The sequence below is a fragment of the Polyodon spathula genome, chromosome 24, assembly GCF_017654505.1.
Source record: "Polyodon spathula isolate WHYD16114869_AA chromosome 24, ASM1765450v1, whole genome shotgun sequence".
In the NCBI taxonomy this organism is placed as follows: Eukaryota; Metazoa; Chordata; class Actinopteri; order Acipenseriformes; family Polyodontidae; genus Polyodon; species Polyodon spathula.
Window position 1 is genome coordinate 13,142,839 of NC_054557.1, and position 17,994 is coordinate 13,160,832.

A 17,994-nucleotide genomic window follows, 5' to 3' on the forward strand; every position below is an offset into this window, starting at 1 on the left:
TTGAGTAGTATATTAAATTTGGTAATAACTATAACACCCACATGTCTGGTACTGAATGCATGCACTCCTGAAACTCTGAAAGGAGCCCGGTAAAGTTGGCCTGACAGAAAAAGTAATTGGAGCCTACCTTATACTAATAAACTCTCTGGTTTTTGCAAATACCAAGTGCCGGTGTGATGTCATGTATATTTGCACACAAAGACCAGATTATGCATAATTACCAAATACCCTATCCCAGGGGCCAGAGCTACATTCAAGTATGTTTTGGCTCTCAAACCTGAACTGAAAGACCAAACATAAGCACAGAGGAAAAATGCGCTTACAAATTAATCTGAAGTATATACACCACTGCCACCTGCTGGACATTCGAAACCATTGACTGAAATTAATGAAAAACACTCCTGGATAGTGAAATCCAATCGAACTCAATAGAGGATAATAGAGAAAATTTACCAGGAAAAAAACTGAACCTGCTTTTTTCAAATCTCACACATCTACTGAATCATATTAATGCAGATTCATAAATATTTTTAACTTCAACAAAGCAATGTTTTGTTCTGATACCTAATATATTAAATCCAAATTTGCAATATAATTAAAATTTGTATCCTTCATTATGCAACAGTTTTAATACTGAAGTCAGAAAGGTTAGGTAGTTAAATGGTATTAGGATCCGACAAAATGAATTGTCCATATTTGCGCAAGTCACAGAGTTTGAATTCTTTGAGTTTTAGATTTTGTAAATGTGAATCACCATTGCTTAATCAGGCACCGCGTTACATCCACATTGCAACATTGACACAAACACTCGAAAAACAAGGTGATTTGTTGCTTTTACACACAAATGAGAAATGTGTGTACTGCCGGCTGCAATGTGCAGTTGTAGTGTTTTTATTTATTTGAAATTAAAACATGTTTGTCAGACCCAGTACGAGCGTTAGTGTTCTGACACATGATAAATTGCGAAAGAATCTGGGAAAAGAGCGCCCTCTGCTGTAAATAATAACCCACAACAAGCAGCGTTTTCAATTTTTTTGATGTCCTGATCGTGTACCTTGACAGTACCAAACACTGGAGAAAGATAGTAGGATCTATCAATTAAATACTGTAAACCTACCTTTTGGAAACATGCCTTTGAGATTATAAAACGGATGAACACTTGCATTGTTTATTACTGCATATTTGTAACTACCGGTGTAACACATAACATACGATTAACATAATGTGTAATTAATTCTGCCATTGTGCGGTTTTCAAAAACATTTCATTAAAAGAAAACATTCCAACCTCCAAAAGAGAGTGCTGCTTTTATACAAATGTAGAGAAACAGATGGTTTAAGGAAGTTTTTAATAACGTCTAACAGAAGAGCTTACAATTTGATAAGTAAAGTGGTTAACATTATGCTGTGGGTATGGGATTCAGATATGTACTGTATACATGCAAAGCTATTGGGGCCTGCCAAGAAATTGAAATGAACTGCAACTGAAGTCTGCAAGCAAACCCGAAGAATCCATCTGTAACATTAAACGTTCAGTCACACATTCTGAATTCAAAGTATTACTCTGCAGTAGCCAGCCAGTTTAACTTGACATGGTGTCCTGAATGCTTGCTGTAACCAATCCTGCCCTCACTGAAGAACGGGGGTGAGTGAGCTGACTGCAGTAGTCATTAATACAGAGGTGTAGTTTATTAAACAGGAGATCAACCCATTGTGTGTTTTAGTATTACTAATTACAAGTAATAATACACAGGCATAAGATCTAACGCCAAAAACACGCTTTTATTTAACCAGGTTATAAAACAAACGCGAAGCCTTTACTGTGCTCTCTGTGTCTCGAAGGTCAAGTAAACAGAACTAGTCATGTTACGGAGGTCACTTCTGCAGCAGGTTGCAGCCTAAGAGTCTCGGACAATTCGAAGCATATGTGCCCTCCTTCCGACAATACAGTACAGTGAATGCGAATGTAATTAGTTTCTCATGTGTGTAGCGGCTCTCCTTCTTAATGAAGATTTATTTTGCTAAGTTAGATACAAATAAAAACTGAAATACTTATAATTGCAGATATGATAAATACTCATGAATGTGTCAAAGTCCAGAGGTCGTAAAAGTGCAATCTCTTTCAATGTGTTATATTGATAGGCTCAATTTATTAATAAATAAATACATATATCAAATTCGATAACAATAGACTGTTTTTTTTTTTAAACTTTTTTTTTTTTTTAACCAGTCATTTATTCAGCTATTTATCCAAACTTCCAAATGTCATTGAGATTAAACTTGAATGCTGAATGTGTTACAAAAACCAACCAGCTTCAAATGAAGATTCTTGTTTCTTCATTATATTCCATGTGCTGCCGAGAATATACAGTTAGACAAAGACTAAGTACTTCAGAATTTGGAAAGCATTGCTGTTGCCCTGGTTTGCCACGTTTATTAATGTGCTTTACCATACCTCGCTACTCTTTACAATGCTTACCTCTGCTTTACCATGCTTTCACTGTGCTTTATTACACATTGCTATGCTTTAACTGTGGTCAGCTTTTATTAGGGAGTCTCTAGTATATCTGATAACACAGAAGAGGGTGTCCTTATTCCTGTCAAAGTACTGATAGAATCATCGCTGAGCTCTTTAAGAACACTGTCTCTCTAACTGGAAATAGCATTCTATTTAAAAATAATCCTTAAAAATCCGGGAGACATTTTGTTTTCAGGTCATGTCCACTGGGGAGAATATTATTCTACCAGCCAAAAAGTTTAGAAACATCAGGCAAAAGCATATACACATCCTTTTTAACACCAGAGCTAGTGATCAAAATATCTTTAACTGTCGCACGAAGATGTTTTTAATTGAAATGTTGGTTCCAATAAAGGTTCCCCAGTACACAATTACTGCTTGGCAGGTCAGAGGCCTCCAGGTCGTCAGTTTACAAGAAATCCTGACAGCAGTGCAGAGTTCGGCTGCCTTGACATTTCTTTCCAGTTGTTAGTGGTCCAAGACAAGATCAGTGGCAGTAAGACACACATTTCCTGTTAATCTGTAGGGGTTCTGAACCCAACATAGAGAATTGACATCAGAACTCATTACAATACAATGCAATGCAATGCAGTTGAATACAGTACAATACAATACAACACAATGCAATTTGCTTTTATATAGCTCTCCATGCAGAGCATCCCAGGGTTCTTTGCAATAAAATCAAAGAAAAGCCATAGGCCGACCAATCTAGTTAAAAAATAAGCTAACTCAAAGAAATTTAAATTTGATTTAAATTATTTGATTCTGCCGACATTACTGATAATACTTGGGAGGCAGTTCCAAAGGCAGGACAGGGAGCATTACAACTAAAGGCGCTTGACCCTTCTAATTTTAGATGACTTTTAGGATGACCTAAGGAAGTAGGCTGTCTTCATTGTGAATACTGCTTATACTCCTTTGATACAGTAATGTGACGGTGGTCTCAAAGAAAGCAAAGACAACAAAGAAACACTGTAGAAAAAACACATATAGAAAGAATTACAGCGTTACAGAAGTCTAACAAACTACAAGTCCAGACGACAAGGAATGTGTTGTAAAATTGAACAAGTTATTTACGTCTCCGCCGTTTAAAAGCGAAAGGAATTGTATCATAATATAAACAGAGGTATATTATTGCTACCCTCATTGAACTCGCCCTTTAATTGTCAATGCGCTCCATCAGTGAAGACCTTGTGAAGTCATGTGATATCACTATTTTTACTCAGCTGAGCCGTTTCTCATCAGCTGGTTCAGAGGGGGGAGTAGATCGTCTGTGGTATTGTGAGAGAGGTTTAAAATAAATAAATAGTATTGTCTCAGTTTAGGAAACTAAAGACCTACTGCTTCAAATTGCATCCGTTTTGGAATTTGTAATACAATACGTTTTATTTCGTGTGTGTGTTGTTAGTGTTTTAATAGGTACCGGTAGCTGTTAAACTTGGAAAAACAGCTGTTATTTTTGGCAATTTGTAGGAATTCGGTGCGGCAGCAAGGCTTCTGCTTAAGAAATTAAATAAATGATCATTTATTTTAAAAAATCAATTTAAAAACTGTATGGGGGAAATGGCTGATATTCATAATTAACTACCCTTCCTTGCGTAAACGGGCTTGTATTTTTGGCAGGATAATGGCTTCCATGCCTACCTCGACTCCGGCCACCTCAGGCCGGAGCACTCGGAGGAGCACCGTTGGCGTGTCCCCGGCAGGATCCAGCGCTAGCCCGACTCGCCTGAGCCGTCTCCAGGAGAAAGAAGAATTGAGGCAGCTGAATGACCGCCTGGCGAATTACATTGAGCGAGTCCGCTTGCTAGAGACGGACAAAGCATCTCTGCAGCTCCTGCTTGAGGACAGGGAGCAGTCCTCGTCCCGGGAGTTGGGAACGATACGGCTGCTCTATGAAACAGAGCTCGCAGACGCGAGGAAACTGCTGGACAACACGGCTAACGAGAGAGCTAGGCTTCAACTTCAATTTAGCAAAGTCACAGAGGACCACCGACAACTACAGATAAGGTACACGTTAAATAAGCTTTATTTATTTATTTTTCGTTCACTGTACAACAGCTGCACTTGGCTAGGATAAACATTGCATTTTAAATTGTAGAACAAAATGCAGGCCTCGTTAATGTAACAGTATTCTAATACATGTTTTCAGTTATTTACAGATACAATTCAACTAACTTTCTTTTTTTTTCCTAAGTGAAAGCCGAATTGGGTCACACGATGAAAAAAAGCCTTTACTACAACACACAAAAAATAAGTGTTGTTTTTGCTGTAACAGTATATTTGATATACTATTTTTTTATTTTTTTTAACAAAGTATCTGGCGCATATACTGCCTTAATAAAATGTACTAATTCGAGAACTGGGTCAATAGCCGCATGTGGTTTTATTGTAAGCCATATTCTGTAGGTAAAAGTTCAGCAGAAAGCTACTTAAAATATCCACGAAGATTCTGTTTTGGTGAAATGCAGTTTATACATGTGAGTGTTCCTTGGAATTGAAATCCCCACTGCTAAATGCATTTGGGTCTCCATGAATAGCTTAGAATATGTATCCTATTTCTGGGTCAGGCTCCTTATCTGTGATTTTAAATTGCTTTATGTTAATCAATCAAACCTTACTGGTTCTGAGTAACAACAATAAACAACAACAATACACTGTGTCACTTCAGTGCATTTGAGGATGGGTTCATTTGTAACTGGTATTACAATATCACTGGCCTTTTATGTTTCAAAGTGACGATTGCCAAAAGCCTTTTCTTTGTGGCTGTCCAAGACCTATTTGTGGGACACATTTAGGCAAGGCTGGTATGTTAAGTAGCTGTAGATATTTGGCGGGGTTACCATATGTATCTACTACAGCAAGGTAAGAATTTTATACTACTACTTTCCAACAACCCACACCAATGATGCTTACAGCATGCCTTTCTTTAATATTACACAATTCAAAATTACAGTGTGTTGCCAAGTAAGCTATGGGGTCTAGAGTTCAAACTGAAGGTGCAGGCATGTCTTTATAGAGTAGCCTGTTTCATTGGGTTGTAAAGATAGTCTGTACCGTTCTCCTGGTGGTCAGCACCACAGGTCAGTGAGGCCTGTGTTCTGTTCTAAAGTGGGTCACATTCTGCGGTTATGAAGGCTTTTCCTTTTACAGTGCAATCTACTGCACGTCTGTGCTACAGTAGCGATTCAGAGGGGCACAATGATGAAAACTAGTTTTAAAGACAATAGAATAAATGCTAGGCTAGTACTTAATTGTGTGGCAACACAAATAACTGCAATGTCAACTTGAAATTAAAATATTACTTACTATAGGCTACCAGTCCTCCATTGGGCTAGTACATGATATATATCTCCTTTGATGTACCTTATCTCGTTTTCATTGGGGTCCTGGCAAGGTGGTAAAGGAGTTTCAGTGGATTGCACAAAACGTTGTGCATTTCTTGGTTTAATTTATGTTGAAACTAGCTCTCTTTATTAGGTTTGTTAAGAAATGTTCCAGACTTTACCAACGGGTCTTTTGTTTTCAGGTACAATAAAAAGGAGACTGACTTGGCTGCTGCTGTGGGCCGCTTGAGAAATCTTGAAGCTCTATTGAACTCCAAAGAGGCAGAATTGGCAAATTTACTGGCTGAAAACAGGCGTCTAGAAAGTGAACTTTTTGATTTCAAGGCTCAGACTGCCAATGTAAGATTTGCTCATTTTCTTTCTTTTTTTTTTTTAATCTATTTCTGTGTTTGGTGTAAAATAAAAAAAAAAAAATGAATAATGTGCTTCACTGTTAGTGTTAATTTTCCATTTCATTTTCTTTTATTTGTTTAATATAGGATAAGAAAGCAATGCTGTAAGATTTTACTGTGAAGATCAGGTTCCGATTGATAAATGGAACTAGTTTTCTGAGTAACCAGTTAAACAGAAAAGCTTAAAGTATTTATAATCCCTTGCATTACTTCTTGTTGTTTAAAAAAAATCCCTGACTTTTGTGTTGTGTTTTTACAGCTTGAATCTGTGTTACATGATGTTAAGAATCAACTCCAGGATGAAATGCTGCGAAGAGTTGACCTTGAAAACCAAATGCAGACACTACGGGAACAAATGGAGTTTCAGAAACACATCGGTGAAGAAGTATGTAGAAGGCAATGTTTTGATCTTTTGTGTTTTGAATATTATACCATCCACTGCAGTCTTCTTACTCTCTGTAAGCTGTCTGTAGCCTTTGAAGATTCTGCCTTTTAAAAGTGTTTTAATGATTTTTTTTTTTCTTTTAGTATGTCTAAGTTAAGCCTTCTTAAGTGTTTAATAATTATGGATCATTTGGTTTAAAATAAGGACAGTAAAGCAGTATACTGTATCTTTGTGAAAATGTTTTTGCACATCACTCTCAATAATCTTTGTAGGAGCTCCGGGAAACCAAAAGTCGTCTTGAAACTAGACTAGTTGAGATTGACGCTGGTCGGCAGAAGGAATTTGATAGCAAGCTTTCTGAGGCCATGCAACAGCTCCGAAGGGAACATGAAGGCCAAATCCATCAATATAAGGAGGAGCTAGAGAGAAACTTTATTGCCAAGGTAACACTTCTCAGACTCTCAACAGACTTCTACAAAAATATACCATCAACAGCCACATTTGCAAAATATGTCTTTGTTATAGTTTGCTTTTTGACCTGAACGTTAAAAAAAAAAAAAAAAAAAAAAAAAAAAAAAAAAAATCTGATGTTAAAAACGTAGAATTGGTGAACTGGCAATAAGACCTAACTGATTTTTAAATCAATTAGCTATTGAATCATGGAGTAGCAAGGGCATTAAGAATACAATAGTTTGGAAACCATGTTAAAATCAAAGAGCAGACGTATACATTGGCCGAAGGAAATGCGTAGGTATAAATCACTTTGTTTTTTGTTGATATGGTGATAGACCACAGCCATTCTTCTTGTATGACCCTTTTCATATTGTTCAATGTGATGCAGTTTAGGATGAAACAGCAGATCAGTAGAGGATTATTAGAGCAGCAATATACAGGTTTCCAAAAGAATGCAGGGCAAAACGTGGTAGAAGGGAAAGTGATAGAGATGGTAGCGAACAAGATGGAAAACATGGATGCACTTACAAAGGTACTGAAACATTTAAAGTATTGTAGTGTCAGAGTGCTTATGAACCACAGTGTTTAGATAGAAGCCTTCTCGAATGCAAAAATACATCACAAGGATGTCCTCTTTAGTAGTTTCTGCAACAGAAAAGGGTTGGTAGCCTAAATTATGGTAACAGAGGTGAGTTTCCATGGTAGTCAGTGAAATACACATCTCATTGTGAAGGCGTGTGTTGATGTTGGTCAAAATAAATATACAAATGCTCCACATATGTAGAATGATCAATTTAAAATAAATGAATAACCTAGGTAGCCTGTGGCATCAGGGAATGTTTTGGTTACAGCAGACTGTTCGTCCCAGGAGGTTCCGAGTTTGTGGAATGTACCATTGTTCTAGGAAACGTGCTGCTAGGAAACAAAAAGAACACAGGTTTATCTTTGCACTGGTCACCTCCGAACCTCTTGGGGTGAACATTCTGCTGTAACCAACACATTCCCTGATTCCAGGGTTCTTGCATTTCAGATTTGACCATCATCTACTGCACTGAATCCAGTTGAAGGACATGTTATCTGAAGTAGAACTTTGTTAAATCAGTTCACATACTTTTTAAACTTCACTTCTCTTATATATTATTTGCAACTTTATGTAAAACAGTTTAAACTGTCCTTCTAGTTGTAGACTTCTCTGTCTGCTGGTCCTCATCGCTGCTGCTGTTTGTGGTTTTAGCTGGAGAATGCACAACACGCTGCTGCTAAGAATAGCGATTTTGCCAGCTCTGCCAGGGAGGAGCTAATGGGGTCAAAAATGAGGGTTGAAACCTTGTCATCTCAGCTCGGCCACTATCAGGAACAGGTAATGTAATCCTACTCTTTTTTTTTTTTTTTTTTTAAAGCCAGCGCCTGTCTCTAAAATGGGAACAGCTAAATACCCTGCCATATTCTTTCTTTTTTCCCTTTTCTGCTTGTCCACAGTAAACAAAATCTTGCACCATTTTTGGATCTGTTCTGTAGTTTAGTTGCAATACCCTTTGGTGTGCCCTAGATGGCAAGCTTGATCCATTTAATAACTGCTTGCACAGGGAATGTGCAAACTGAGTTGCACAATATACTAGTACTCCGATACTCCACTAGACCCATGTATACAGTAGTTACTGATGTGCTTGTTCCTAGAATGCTGCCTTGGAGACCAAACTAAGGGAAGCTGAGAATGCTCTGGACCGGGAGAGAGAGAGAAACCATCAACGCTTAACTGAGAAAGACAGAGAAATGGCTGAAATGAGACAGCTAATGCAGACCCAGCTGGAAGAATATGAGCATCTTCTGGATGTGAAACTGGCTTTGGACATGGAGATCAATGCTTACAGGAAAATGCTGGAAGGAGAAGAACAGAGGTATGATGTACTACTGCTGCAACAGGCTTCACTAGGCGCGATGAGTGGGTTTGTTTTCTTATCAGTAGTTTGTCCAATTCATTTGGAGTAATTGAGTATTATAGTTGTGTATATTTATTGAAAAATGTATTTTTATGTGCACTTGAGCTAACAGAGCACATGCTGTTTTTTGGTGGGTTTTTTTGTATGTGTGGATGTTTGTTTCTAAGGAAGCTTGCAACTTTCTAACAACTTCATTGATTTAAAAATCTCTATGCTGCTTTTTACGCTGGCGTATCGTCATATTAGAAAACATTAACAATTATAACAATCTGACAGGGTGAGGCAGGTGTTTTAAACAATGTCCATACTGTTTCTGCTGTGACTGTGACCATAAGCATCCCAAGAAACGGAAACTGCATATTACTGATACTAATATTACAACCAGAAATGTATGCTAAATAATTCACAGGGGTTGAGGTGGGACAGTTTAGAGCCAAACTGTTCATACCGTATTTACATTCTGGAACAACACTGTTAAAAAGATCCTTTCCATTTGTTCTCTGTTCCTCGCAGATTGACCACCAGTAAACATTACGTGTGTGATCAGTCACCTTTTCCTGAGATACACTGTTAGTGTTGCAGGCTGGTTGTATTTCCATGTTTTAAATGACCCTGTTCTTCTGTGTTGCAGACTGAACCTGTCCCCGAGCTCCGCACAACGAACTGCCGTGTCTCGTACCCGGACACTGCGGGGGAAGAAAAGGAAACTTGTAGAAACGCAGAGTCAAGCCCCCAGCTACAAAATATCCCAGCATTCCTCCTCCACCGGACCTGTTTCTATTGATGAGCTAGACTTGGAAGGGAACTTTGTCAAGCTTAGAAACAACTCTGAGGAGGTGGGTAGTTTTTAAAGTAACTGTTTTTTCATGATCTAATACCAATGTGTGTGTGAGGAACATGTAGGGACAGATTTGTATTAAGTGACACTTTTTAAAGTGTTGTTATTTTTACAGGACCAGCCTTTAGGTGGGTGGATCCTAAAAAGAAACCTTATGTCCATGTTGGATGTTGCATATAAATTTCCTTCGAGGTTTGTGCTTCGAAGTGGACAGACAGTCACTGTAAGTAATATTGACAACTGGAGAAAATGCTTTATTCTGTAATTTAGTGAAGCCAGTCTAACTTGTGTTGTTGTTAATAATAAAAACATTTGCAGTTACACTACTGGACTATGCTTTTCAGTATCATTGCCTTAAAACGCCCTGCAGACCTACTATATGACTTCACTTGGTGTTGAAATTGAATAGTCTGGGGTTTCGTTTGTCAATGTCATTTACGATTTTATGGACTGCTTTTGTTAGCTGTGAAAAAGTAAATACCATTCTTTTCAAAGGCTTTTAAAACCACAGGCCAACACACGATATTATGACTTCTATTTTTTTTTTTCTTTTCAGATTTGGGCATCAAGCACTGGGGTTAGCCCTAATCCTCCCAGTGATTTAGTCTGGAAGAGTGACACTACCTGGGGTACAGGGGATAATATAAGGATTGTCCTCATCAACAACAATAAAGAGGTAGCGTAGAAATGAGTGAGGTTTTTTCTCTTTTAATCTTTGTGATGAATAAGCTCTGGGTAGTGCATGTTCTGAAGCAAATCGGTCTCTCTGTGCTTCTCCGATCCATGGCCTCGCTTTCTTTTTGAGCATGCATGCAAAGGTTCTGTTAATGTTGTCATGTAGACGTGGCTGGAGTTGAACTCAGGTGAAAGTCTAATGCATTGATGCACTGTGCTATCCAGTCCCCAATAACAATGGCTCTGTTACCTTTTTGTTTTCTGGTGACAGGAGACTGCAGAGCGAACCCTGGTGCGAATACTGAGAGAGGCAGAGGGTGAATCTGAGGAGGAGGAGTATGATGAAGAGCATATCACTGGAAGTGAGGTGCCCCTACGACGACAGGTAATGTCAGACTCTCTATCCACTGTAGCATTTTTGGCAGAACAGATAATGTATTAAATTAACAATTTACATTTATAGAGCATTTTCTTGCCAAGGCAAAAAGAGACATTGTATAAATGTTTTTCTTAAGTCTGTTTTTAATACAATGCCAAAATAAATTAATAAGGAGATAGCAAGAGTTGTTAAGCGCGTGTTATTCAGCAGGCCTTATTTATAGAAGCTGTTTCAGGTAAAGTTCAAGACCGCTTGTATGTATGTGCAAAGACTCGATTTAGAGCACATGCAAACCTTGGGTCTCCATTTTGCAGAACATAACATTTTGAACAGGATTCTCACTTCTCCCTGTAAAGTACATGCAGTACTTCTCCATGGTTTAGATAGAAAAGGACGCAACTTAATGTTTTTTTTTTATCATTTGCTTGGTATCTTAGCCAAAAAGAAGAAAAAAGAAATGTTGTTCCATCTCATGATTTGCCTCTGGTTGTATGAACCAACAAACTAGGTGAGGCAATGAAGGCAGCCCTGTGCTTCACCCTCTCCTGTGTTTGCTCACCTTTTTATACTGATCGGCTTGCCACATCTGCTTATTTACTTGCTTTTTCTGAAACTGAAAGCCTTTAAGATATACAGTATAATATTAATGCATTGCCCCAAGCAAGAATAAGTGTTCTTATTCCCTGGTAAAGTTGCAAGGTACAAGATCTGCTACATAAGTAAGTTAAATTTGCCTTGTACTATTTATGCAAAATATCAGCTGGAAGGCGACCCTTGGATACAGTCCCAGCCGAGCCGTTGTCTGTATCACTCTTCTGTCGGATGGGGACCATCCCACAGTAAATTCGATGCTGCATCTTGTCTAAGATGCCCTTCACTAAGTATTTGATTGAATTCTCAAAGCTGAACATTTGGGGGCGGTAGGTTTTTCTGTGATCCTTGGTGTATATTGCATTAACATTCTAGTAGTGGCTTCCTCTGCACTCACAAGCCTCAGTCATTAGGAAAAGGTACTTTCCTTGTACATATGCATCCATGTTTTGCATGGTAAATATCATTTTGTAGCTTATGCATGGAAAACAGCTGTCTTGCTCCCAATATAATGGTGTATGTGCTTTACGTTAAAACATGTTCTATAGCCCCACTGTATTCACATGCATCAGTATGAATATTGTTTGTGAATGAATCTTGAATCTGTTTTTGCAGGGTCTTCATAGAGCTGATGACCCCAGCTGTTCTGTTATGTAGCAGCACAAGTGGTTGATTTTGGAATCCCAATGAGAAGCTGTTACTCGAGTGTTTTTTGTTGTTTTTTTTTTTTTTTTAATGAATTGGAATGTAAAGATGCTATTATTGGAGTTGCACTAGTTTGTTTTGTTTTATATGGAAACTGGTATTTTTCTGTTGGGTATTCTTGGGGGGGGGGGGGGAGCAATGAGAACTAGACTGGTTGCAACACGATTAAATTCTTTGATTTTTTCAGTTTCTCTCACATCAGAAGGTGCCTTTTCTTAACTGGGTATTAGAGATCTTTCATGAAGGTTAACATTTTTAAGGAAAGAACTGGACCAGCCATAAAGACGCATGGCTGTCTTTTAATCCCAATACGTCAGAGGAAGCACATTGTATCCAGTGGGTAAGCACGTTATGTTAAATCAGATTAAAATACAAGTCATGGTGTGCCTGTGCAGTAGCTCAACACATTAGCGTGTGACTGGGCTAATCTGCTGCGTCCGCTAAGATTTAATTTAAATAGCAACTTAACCTTGTTAGCTGGGCATGCAAATGGATCAGAGATTCGTCAGGTCTTGGTTGAAAACGGCAGCTTTCACTCTTCTCCACAATGGGACTGTGGATTCATTGCCTCGGGCACTGCAGCACTAAAGCTATGTATTGTTTAGGAGCAGTATATGCAAAAGCTACACTGTAGCCCTACAGCTTAACTTATACCTACTGTTTCCAACAGAGGTCCCTGTAGAGCATTCTTAGAAGGAATAAGGACACTAACTGTGAAGTATAAATAAGGTCTGATGAAGAAAGTATGATTGGATTTCCATGTGATGGCTTGTGCCGTAATTTGGCAACTGGAAAAATCTATTCATAAATTTTCATCAGCACAGCTTGCACACAGGTGTGTTGAAAGAAAAAAAATGTATGTGATTTCCCTGCTTCTACAGTATTCATTACATTTTCATGGTGCTATGACATTTGGTTTAATTATTCTGTCTGTGTTATAATCTCAAGATATTGGGTTATTAGAATTATTATAGCTTTGCATTATTGCACACTAGTTCGCATCTTGCTGGCTTTAAAGGAAATCTAATCTTAATGCTCAATTACAAGAAGTGTTTTTTGAGATGCGCTGTGTATTTCCACTGAGCCTCTTAAATGCACAGTCTGCTGCTGAGCTATTGTTGAATCTCACAGTTGGCACTTTAATAAATCGAACAGGTGAAAATCCTAACCCTTTTTTTTGCCTTTAAGCCAAAGAAGAATATATCAGTTTTTACACATTGACGTAAATTAAAATATGTAACGCAGCTATTTATTGGGTCAGTGTGTGACTGGCAGTTCAAATTGCTGTCGCTGGGTAAAGTGTATGTGTTTATTAAACACTTTTTTTTGACATTCTCTGATTGTTTTGGTAGTTTGGAGTATTATTTTGCTAGTATGTTTCTATTTAGATGAATTGTATATTTGTATTGTTACAAATACAAAATGTAATAATTTTCAAAGCACACTGAATGTAATTTGTGCCTGCATTGATTTCTTGCACAGTTCATAAGATGCTTTTTTTTGTTTTGAGTTGATATTCTAGATGCATTTATTTTTTTTTGGTGTGTTTTTTTTCTTTTCTGATGTACAAAACTTGTAGGACACTGAATATGATGTAACCGCAAGTCATTTATTGTGAAGTCATATACGCCACAGCGAGTTAGTGGCCTTATTATAAATGGCATTCTCTTCTGTCACAAATATATTGCTTCACGTTGGTCCCTTTAGCACTGTAATTGCACACACTGCACTTACACATTTAACTTGCATCAGTTGCGTGGGAATGTTTAAAATGTGAAAGTAAAGGAAAATAGAGACGTGATACTGTCGGCACACAGAGCACGCAGACGCTGTTAAGCTAACATTGAATATTGCCTTTTGTGTGGGAAATCCCATTCATGTCTATTCGGCCATTTGATCATTAAACCTGCACACTGTACCAAAATAGATACATTATTTTGTACTACTTTAAATAAAGCCTTTTTTTATTGAAGAAAATACATTGCCCGGGTTCTGTATTTTTTGATTTGTTGAAATGTCTAAATGTAAAATGTGCTTTAACTACAGATTTGTTAAACCCACTGGTATCTGGAATGGAATGTATCATTTTGAATAACCTGTCCTGGCCTGCCAAGTATTACTTGGTATGTTTGGTTAGTGAGTGAGTGGCCAGCACTCTTATTACAGTACAAGACTGACACTAATATCTTCTTTCTGATTCCAATTAAATGGCATAATATTCAGATTCTATCTCCCCTGCCTCAGATCCCCATGATAACTGAACAGTTGCAGATAATTGTCAAGGGTTGTAACAAAAATCAGCAGCTTTGAAGGATCTAAAAAAAAAAAAAAAAAAAAAAAAATTGAATTGAAAATGTAACAGATTTTTGTTTTTGGTTAGTCGCACAACCAAACACTGCTTGCATAGTGTTTTTTTTTTTTTTTGCGTCCAATCAAAGGATGACTTGAAATCCTATAAAAGCTTCAAGATTCAACTTATTTTTATATCATTCAATAATACGGTTTTAAATCTCCCCAGCTGATTGATTTTATATCCAAAATTTCAAAGGTCTTTGATGTGAATGACCATATAAGAAATGTAAGAAAACAATATACTCCAGAAGACAACAAAACAGGATGCTTCCAAACTTAAAAAAAAAAAAAAAAATAAATAATAATAATAATAATAATAATAATAATAATAATAATGACAAATAATTACAGTTGGATTTTCAGAAGTGAGCAGATTGGAGTGGAACAGATTGAGTTCTTATTCTGTAAATTCTCCCTGGAGCGAAAAAAAATATGAATGTCCCGCTAAACCACGGTCTCCTTCGTTTTATCTTTGCTTGAGTTTTCAACAAGGAGCTGGTGTTGCTGACTGCAGGGTAATATTGCTGGTCGTGGAATGAGGAGCCGAATGTTTTGATTGGTCTTTTTCCACTCATTGAAGAGATGAATGTGATAGCGTAGCGAGACCTGTCCAAAATAAATGCATTAAAAAAAGAACAAATGACATGGGCTTAGCCCTATTGTGTACTACATTAATCAAATATAATGGATCACTGATTTGTGTAAAATAAGTAGTGTACATCCTAGTTCACAGTTCTTTCAATAGGGGCCGACTTTGAAAATGTTTTAACATGAATCAATAAACAGTGTTTTAAAATATAAGTGAGCTGCATAATTACTTACAATTGTCCAGAACAGGTAGATGGTGAATAGTGCAAGTGTCAGAACGATAAGTCCAATAGCTTCCATACTGTTGCTGTAGTAAAGGTCCATTGCCCCTTGGACACAGAGCCAGCCTGAGAGACTTGCTAATGGAGTTATGAACATCAAGCAGATGGCATCTCCACACAGTGTTCTTCTCTGGTGCAGCATAGCTGGAGTCTCCAGCCACTGGAAAGTGAAAACATTTCATTTTAAACTTTTTTTTTTTTAAATTTGGGACTCATTTATGCTTAGACTATGTATGTTATACAGACGGTATGTAACTTGCAAATAGAGAATCAAACCATTAAAATGCGTGCCTCATGATATGGTTAGTGTAAATAATGTTTTTCAGCTTTGTACCATGCCGTGAACATCAATCTTTTGTTTTTACTTATGATTGGGCACAACAGAGATGCATGTAGCACCAGCTTGCATAAATTACAGATCAACAAAACATTGCAGTTCTGCAATTCACAGGTATCCATTTGTTTGACCATAATTTAGTGTGCCTCTTTGTTTTGGGCTACATTATAATGCTGGCTCCAGTAAATAGAAGAGAACCCCGTACAGGGCAGTGTAGGATGCCCAAGCTCCCTACATCTGGTTCCCCGACACATGTCATTCCTAAGCCAGTAGCGTTTCAGTCATACTGACAGTCACATTGTAATTGCTTTCCCACTTCTTTTACCTCACTGAGTGGCTTTGGCAGGCGTTCCAAGGCAAATTCAAAGCGGCACAGTTCACAGTGACTTGTGTTTGAGGCCATCAGCCAGTGCTCCAAACAACCCCTGTGCACCATCGCCAGACTACCAGAGCACTCACATGGAGACAGGAGATCCCCATTGTTACTGCCTTCGTGGCAAATCCTACAGAATGGCTCCTCATTGCAAAGACTTGAGAGAAAGAAGGAAAAAAAAAAGCATGAGTGGAAATTTCCTAAACACATTAGCACTAGCTGAAGGGTTTGTTAAAACCCTGTACTGACTCGCAGTAGAGGGCCATCCCACCTTGGTATAGCACACTGATGGTTAAATGTTTTTTTGTCTTTTGAAAAATATTAAGGTTTAGTTTTTTAAATTCAACGTACAATTGAACAATACAAATACACAGGATGTAAAGAACCTGGTTTGTTGGTTTTATCTGCTTTTATCCCACCAACCTGTAGGAGCTGTGGCTTGTAACAGCTGACTGGATAGGAGTTCCACAGTCTGGTACTTCCTGCACACAGTGGGCCGATTGCAGGTCCTGGAAAGATGCAGCCGAGGGTTTTTCCTGCATAGCCGAGTCCACTGTTGGAAGTCTGCTTGACAAAACTCCATGAGTTTCCTCAGGGTCCATGGTAGCTACACAGGGAGCTATGCATTCCCTTCATTCAAAAACCAGCAGCGTGATCATCCTAAAATACAGAGCGTATTCCTGCGTATTGGAGGAAACAAAGATAAAACTGTAATAAATGTACTTTTCTGTGTGGTAGCTTGGTTATTGGCCATTGATATCCATGGAAATGATTCATTTGTAATCTTTTTATCCTGGTGATTAATGTCACTTGGTAGAGCTGTCTTATTTTAGGAATACGTATGCTGTACATTTTATTACCATAATTTCACTTGTGACCCAATTTGGGTTGAGTTCCAGGCTGCCAGAGGTGAAAGACGGGGGAGTCAGGTGAATTAGTGAATTATCCTGCTGTGACACCTCAGACCTCACTTTCACATGGAATAACACATCTATAACATATAAACCAACACGGAATAGAAAACCATACTGAACCAGGCGTTACACAAAATAAACTTCCACGTCACACCTCGAACACCAATTAAAAACAGGCGCTGAACCACCAGTCTACTCCACTACCTGTTTCATTTAGTATTACATCAGCTGTTTGAATTAAATTCATTGTAAAGATGAATACTTTATATAGAAGCTGAACGACAGGCTTCTTTTTACACACACAGTTGTATAACAACACATATAACAAATAAATACATACTGAAATTGACAACATGCAATGATATATTGAGTACTGTATACAGTACTGTTTTAGTACAATAGAAGCATAAAGTATGAGAAATAAGTGAATATAATAGGCAAAAGTTACTTTGTAAAATTAAAATAAACTACCATACTACATGCAGGTATAAAGAATTGAATAATGAATGACATATTGAAGCAGCATAGTTATTTCTACCCAAACCCAGTTTTCAAATGTGTCTGTTCTCTAAATCATCACACTTGCAAAAGGTCAGTTGAATTCAAATATTTAAAACCCATCAACTATTAAATAACGTGCATTAAAATAACTTAGAAGTAAATAAATATCCCTATTAGATGGTTAAAAAAAATAGGCAGTCCAATTCTAAAAATATGTACTATGCTTGAGATGAAAATGTGACTGTAAGGGCAAAACAGCGTGCACATAAAAGTTTATTTAAAACCTTACCCCAAAGACGACTGCGGGAAGGTTGCATAGCCAAGGTTAAAAAAAAAATAATAGATCCGCAAAAGCCCCAGAAAAAGTTGAGTCCTCCTCATACAGTAATCAGGGCTTGTTTCAGAAGGCACACTCAGCAGACTCTT

At 37.7% G+C, this 17,994-nt stretch overlaps 2 protein-coding genes across 4 annotated transcripts; one reads left to right on the forward strand and one right to left on the reverse strand.

The window, feature by feature from the left end:
* Positions 1-1,579: 1,579 nt before the first annotated feature.
* Positions 1,580-14,834, forward strand: LOC121299305 (lamin-L(III)-like). 3 transcript variants are annotated; one of them, XM_041226988.1, is made up of 12 exons: positions 1,580-1,644; positions 4,141-4,527; positions 6,047-6,203; positions 6,516-6,641; positions 6,914-7,084; positions 8,329-8,454; positions 8,772-8,992; positions 9,666-9,870; positions 9,988-10,095; positions 10,429-10,548; positions 10,819-10,932; positions 11,364-14,834. In XM_041226988.1, the coding sequence occupies exons 1-12, from the start codon at positions 1,604-1,606 to the stop codon at positions 11,400-11,402; spliced, it is 1,815 nt and encodes a 604-aa protein (XP_041082922.1). In that variant the 5' UTR covers positions 1,580-1,603; the 3' UTR covers positions 11,403-14,834. The 3 variants fall into 3 exon arrangements, with proteins under 3 accessions (XP_041082922.1, XP_041082921.1, XP_041082923.1); XM_041226987.1 differs by having other exon boundaries at positions 12,133-14,834; XM_041226989.1 differs by lacking the exon at positions 1,580-1,644 and adding an exon at positions 3,757-3,798 and having other exon boundaries at positions 12,133-14,834.
* Positions 14,835-15,005: 171 nt separating this feature from the next.
* Positions 15,006-16,755, reverse strand: LOC121298530 (E3 ubiquitin-protein ligase MARCHF3-like). Its single transcript, XM_041225657.1, has 4 exons — positions 16,577-16,755; positions 16,106-16,310; positions 15,397-15,603; positions 15,006-15,180 (listed from the first exon to the last, which is right to left on the reverse strand). The coding sequence occupies exons 1-4, from the start codon at positions 16,753-16,755 to the stop codon at positions 15,019-15,021; spliced, it is 753 nt and encodes a 250-aa protein (XP_041081591.1). The 3' UTR covers positions 15,006-15,018.
* Between the last annotated feature and the right edge of the window lie 1,239 nt (positions 16,756-17,994).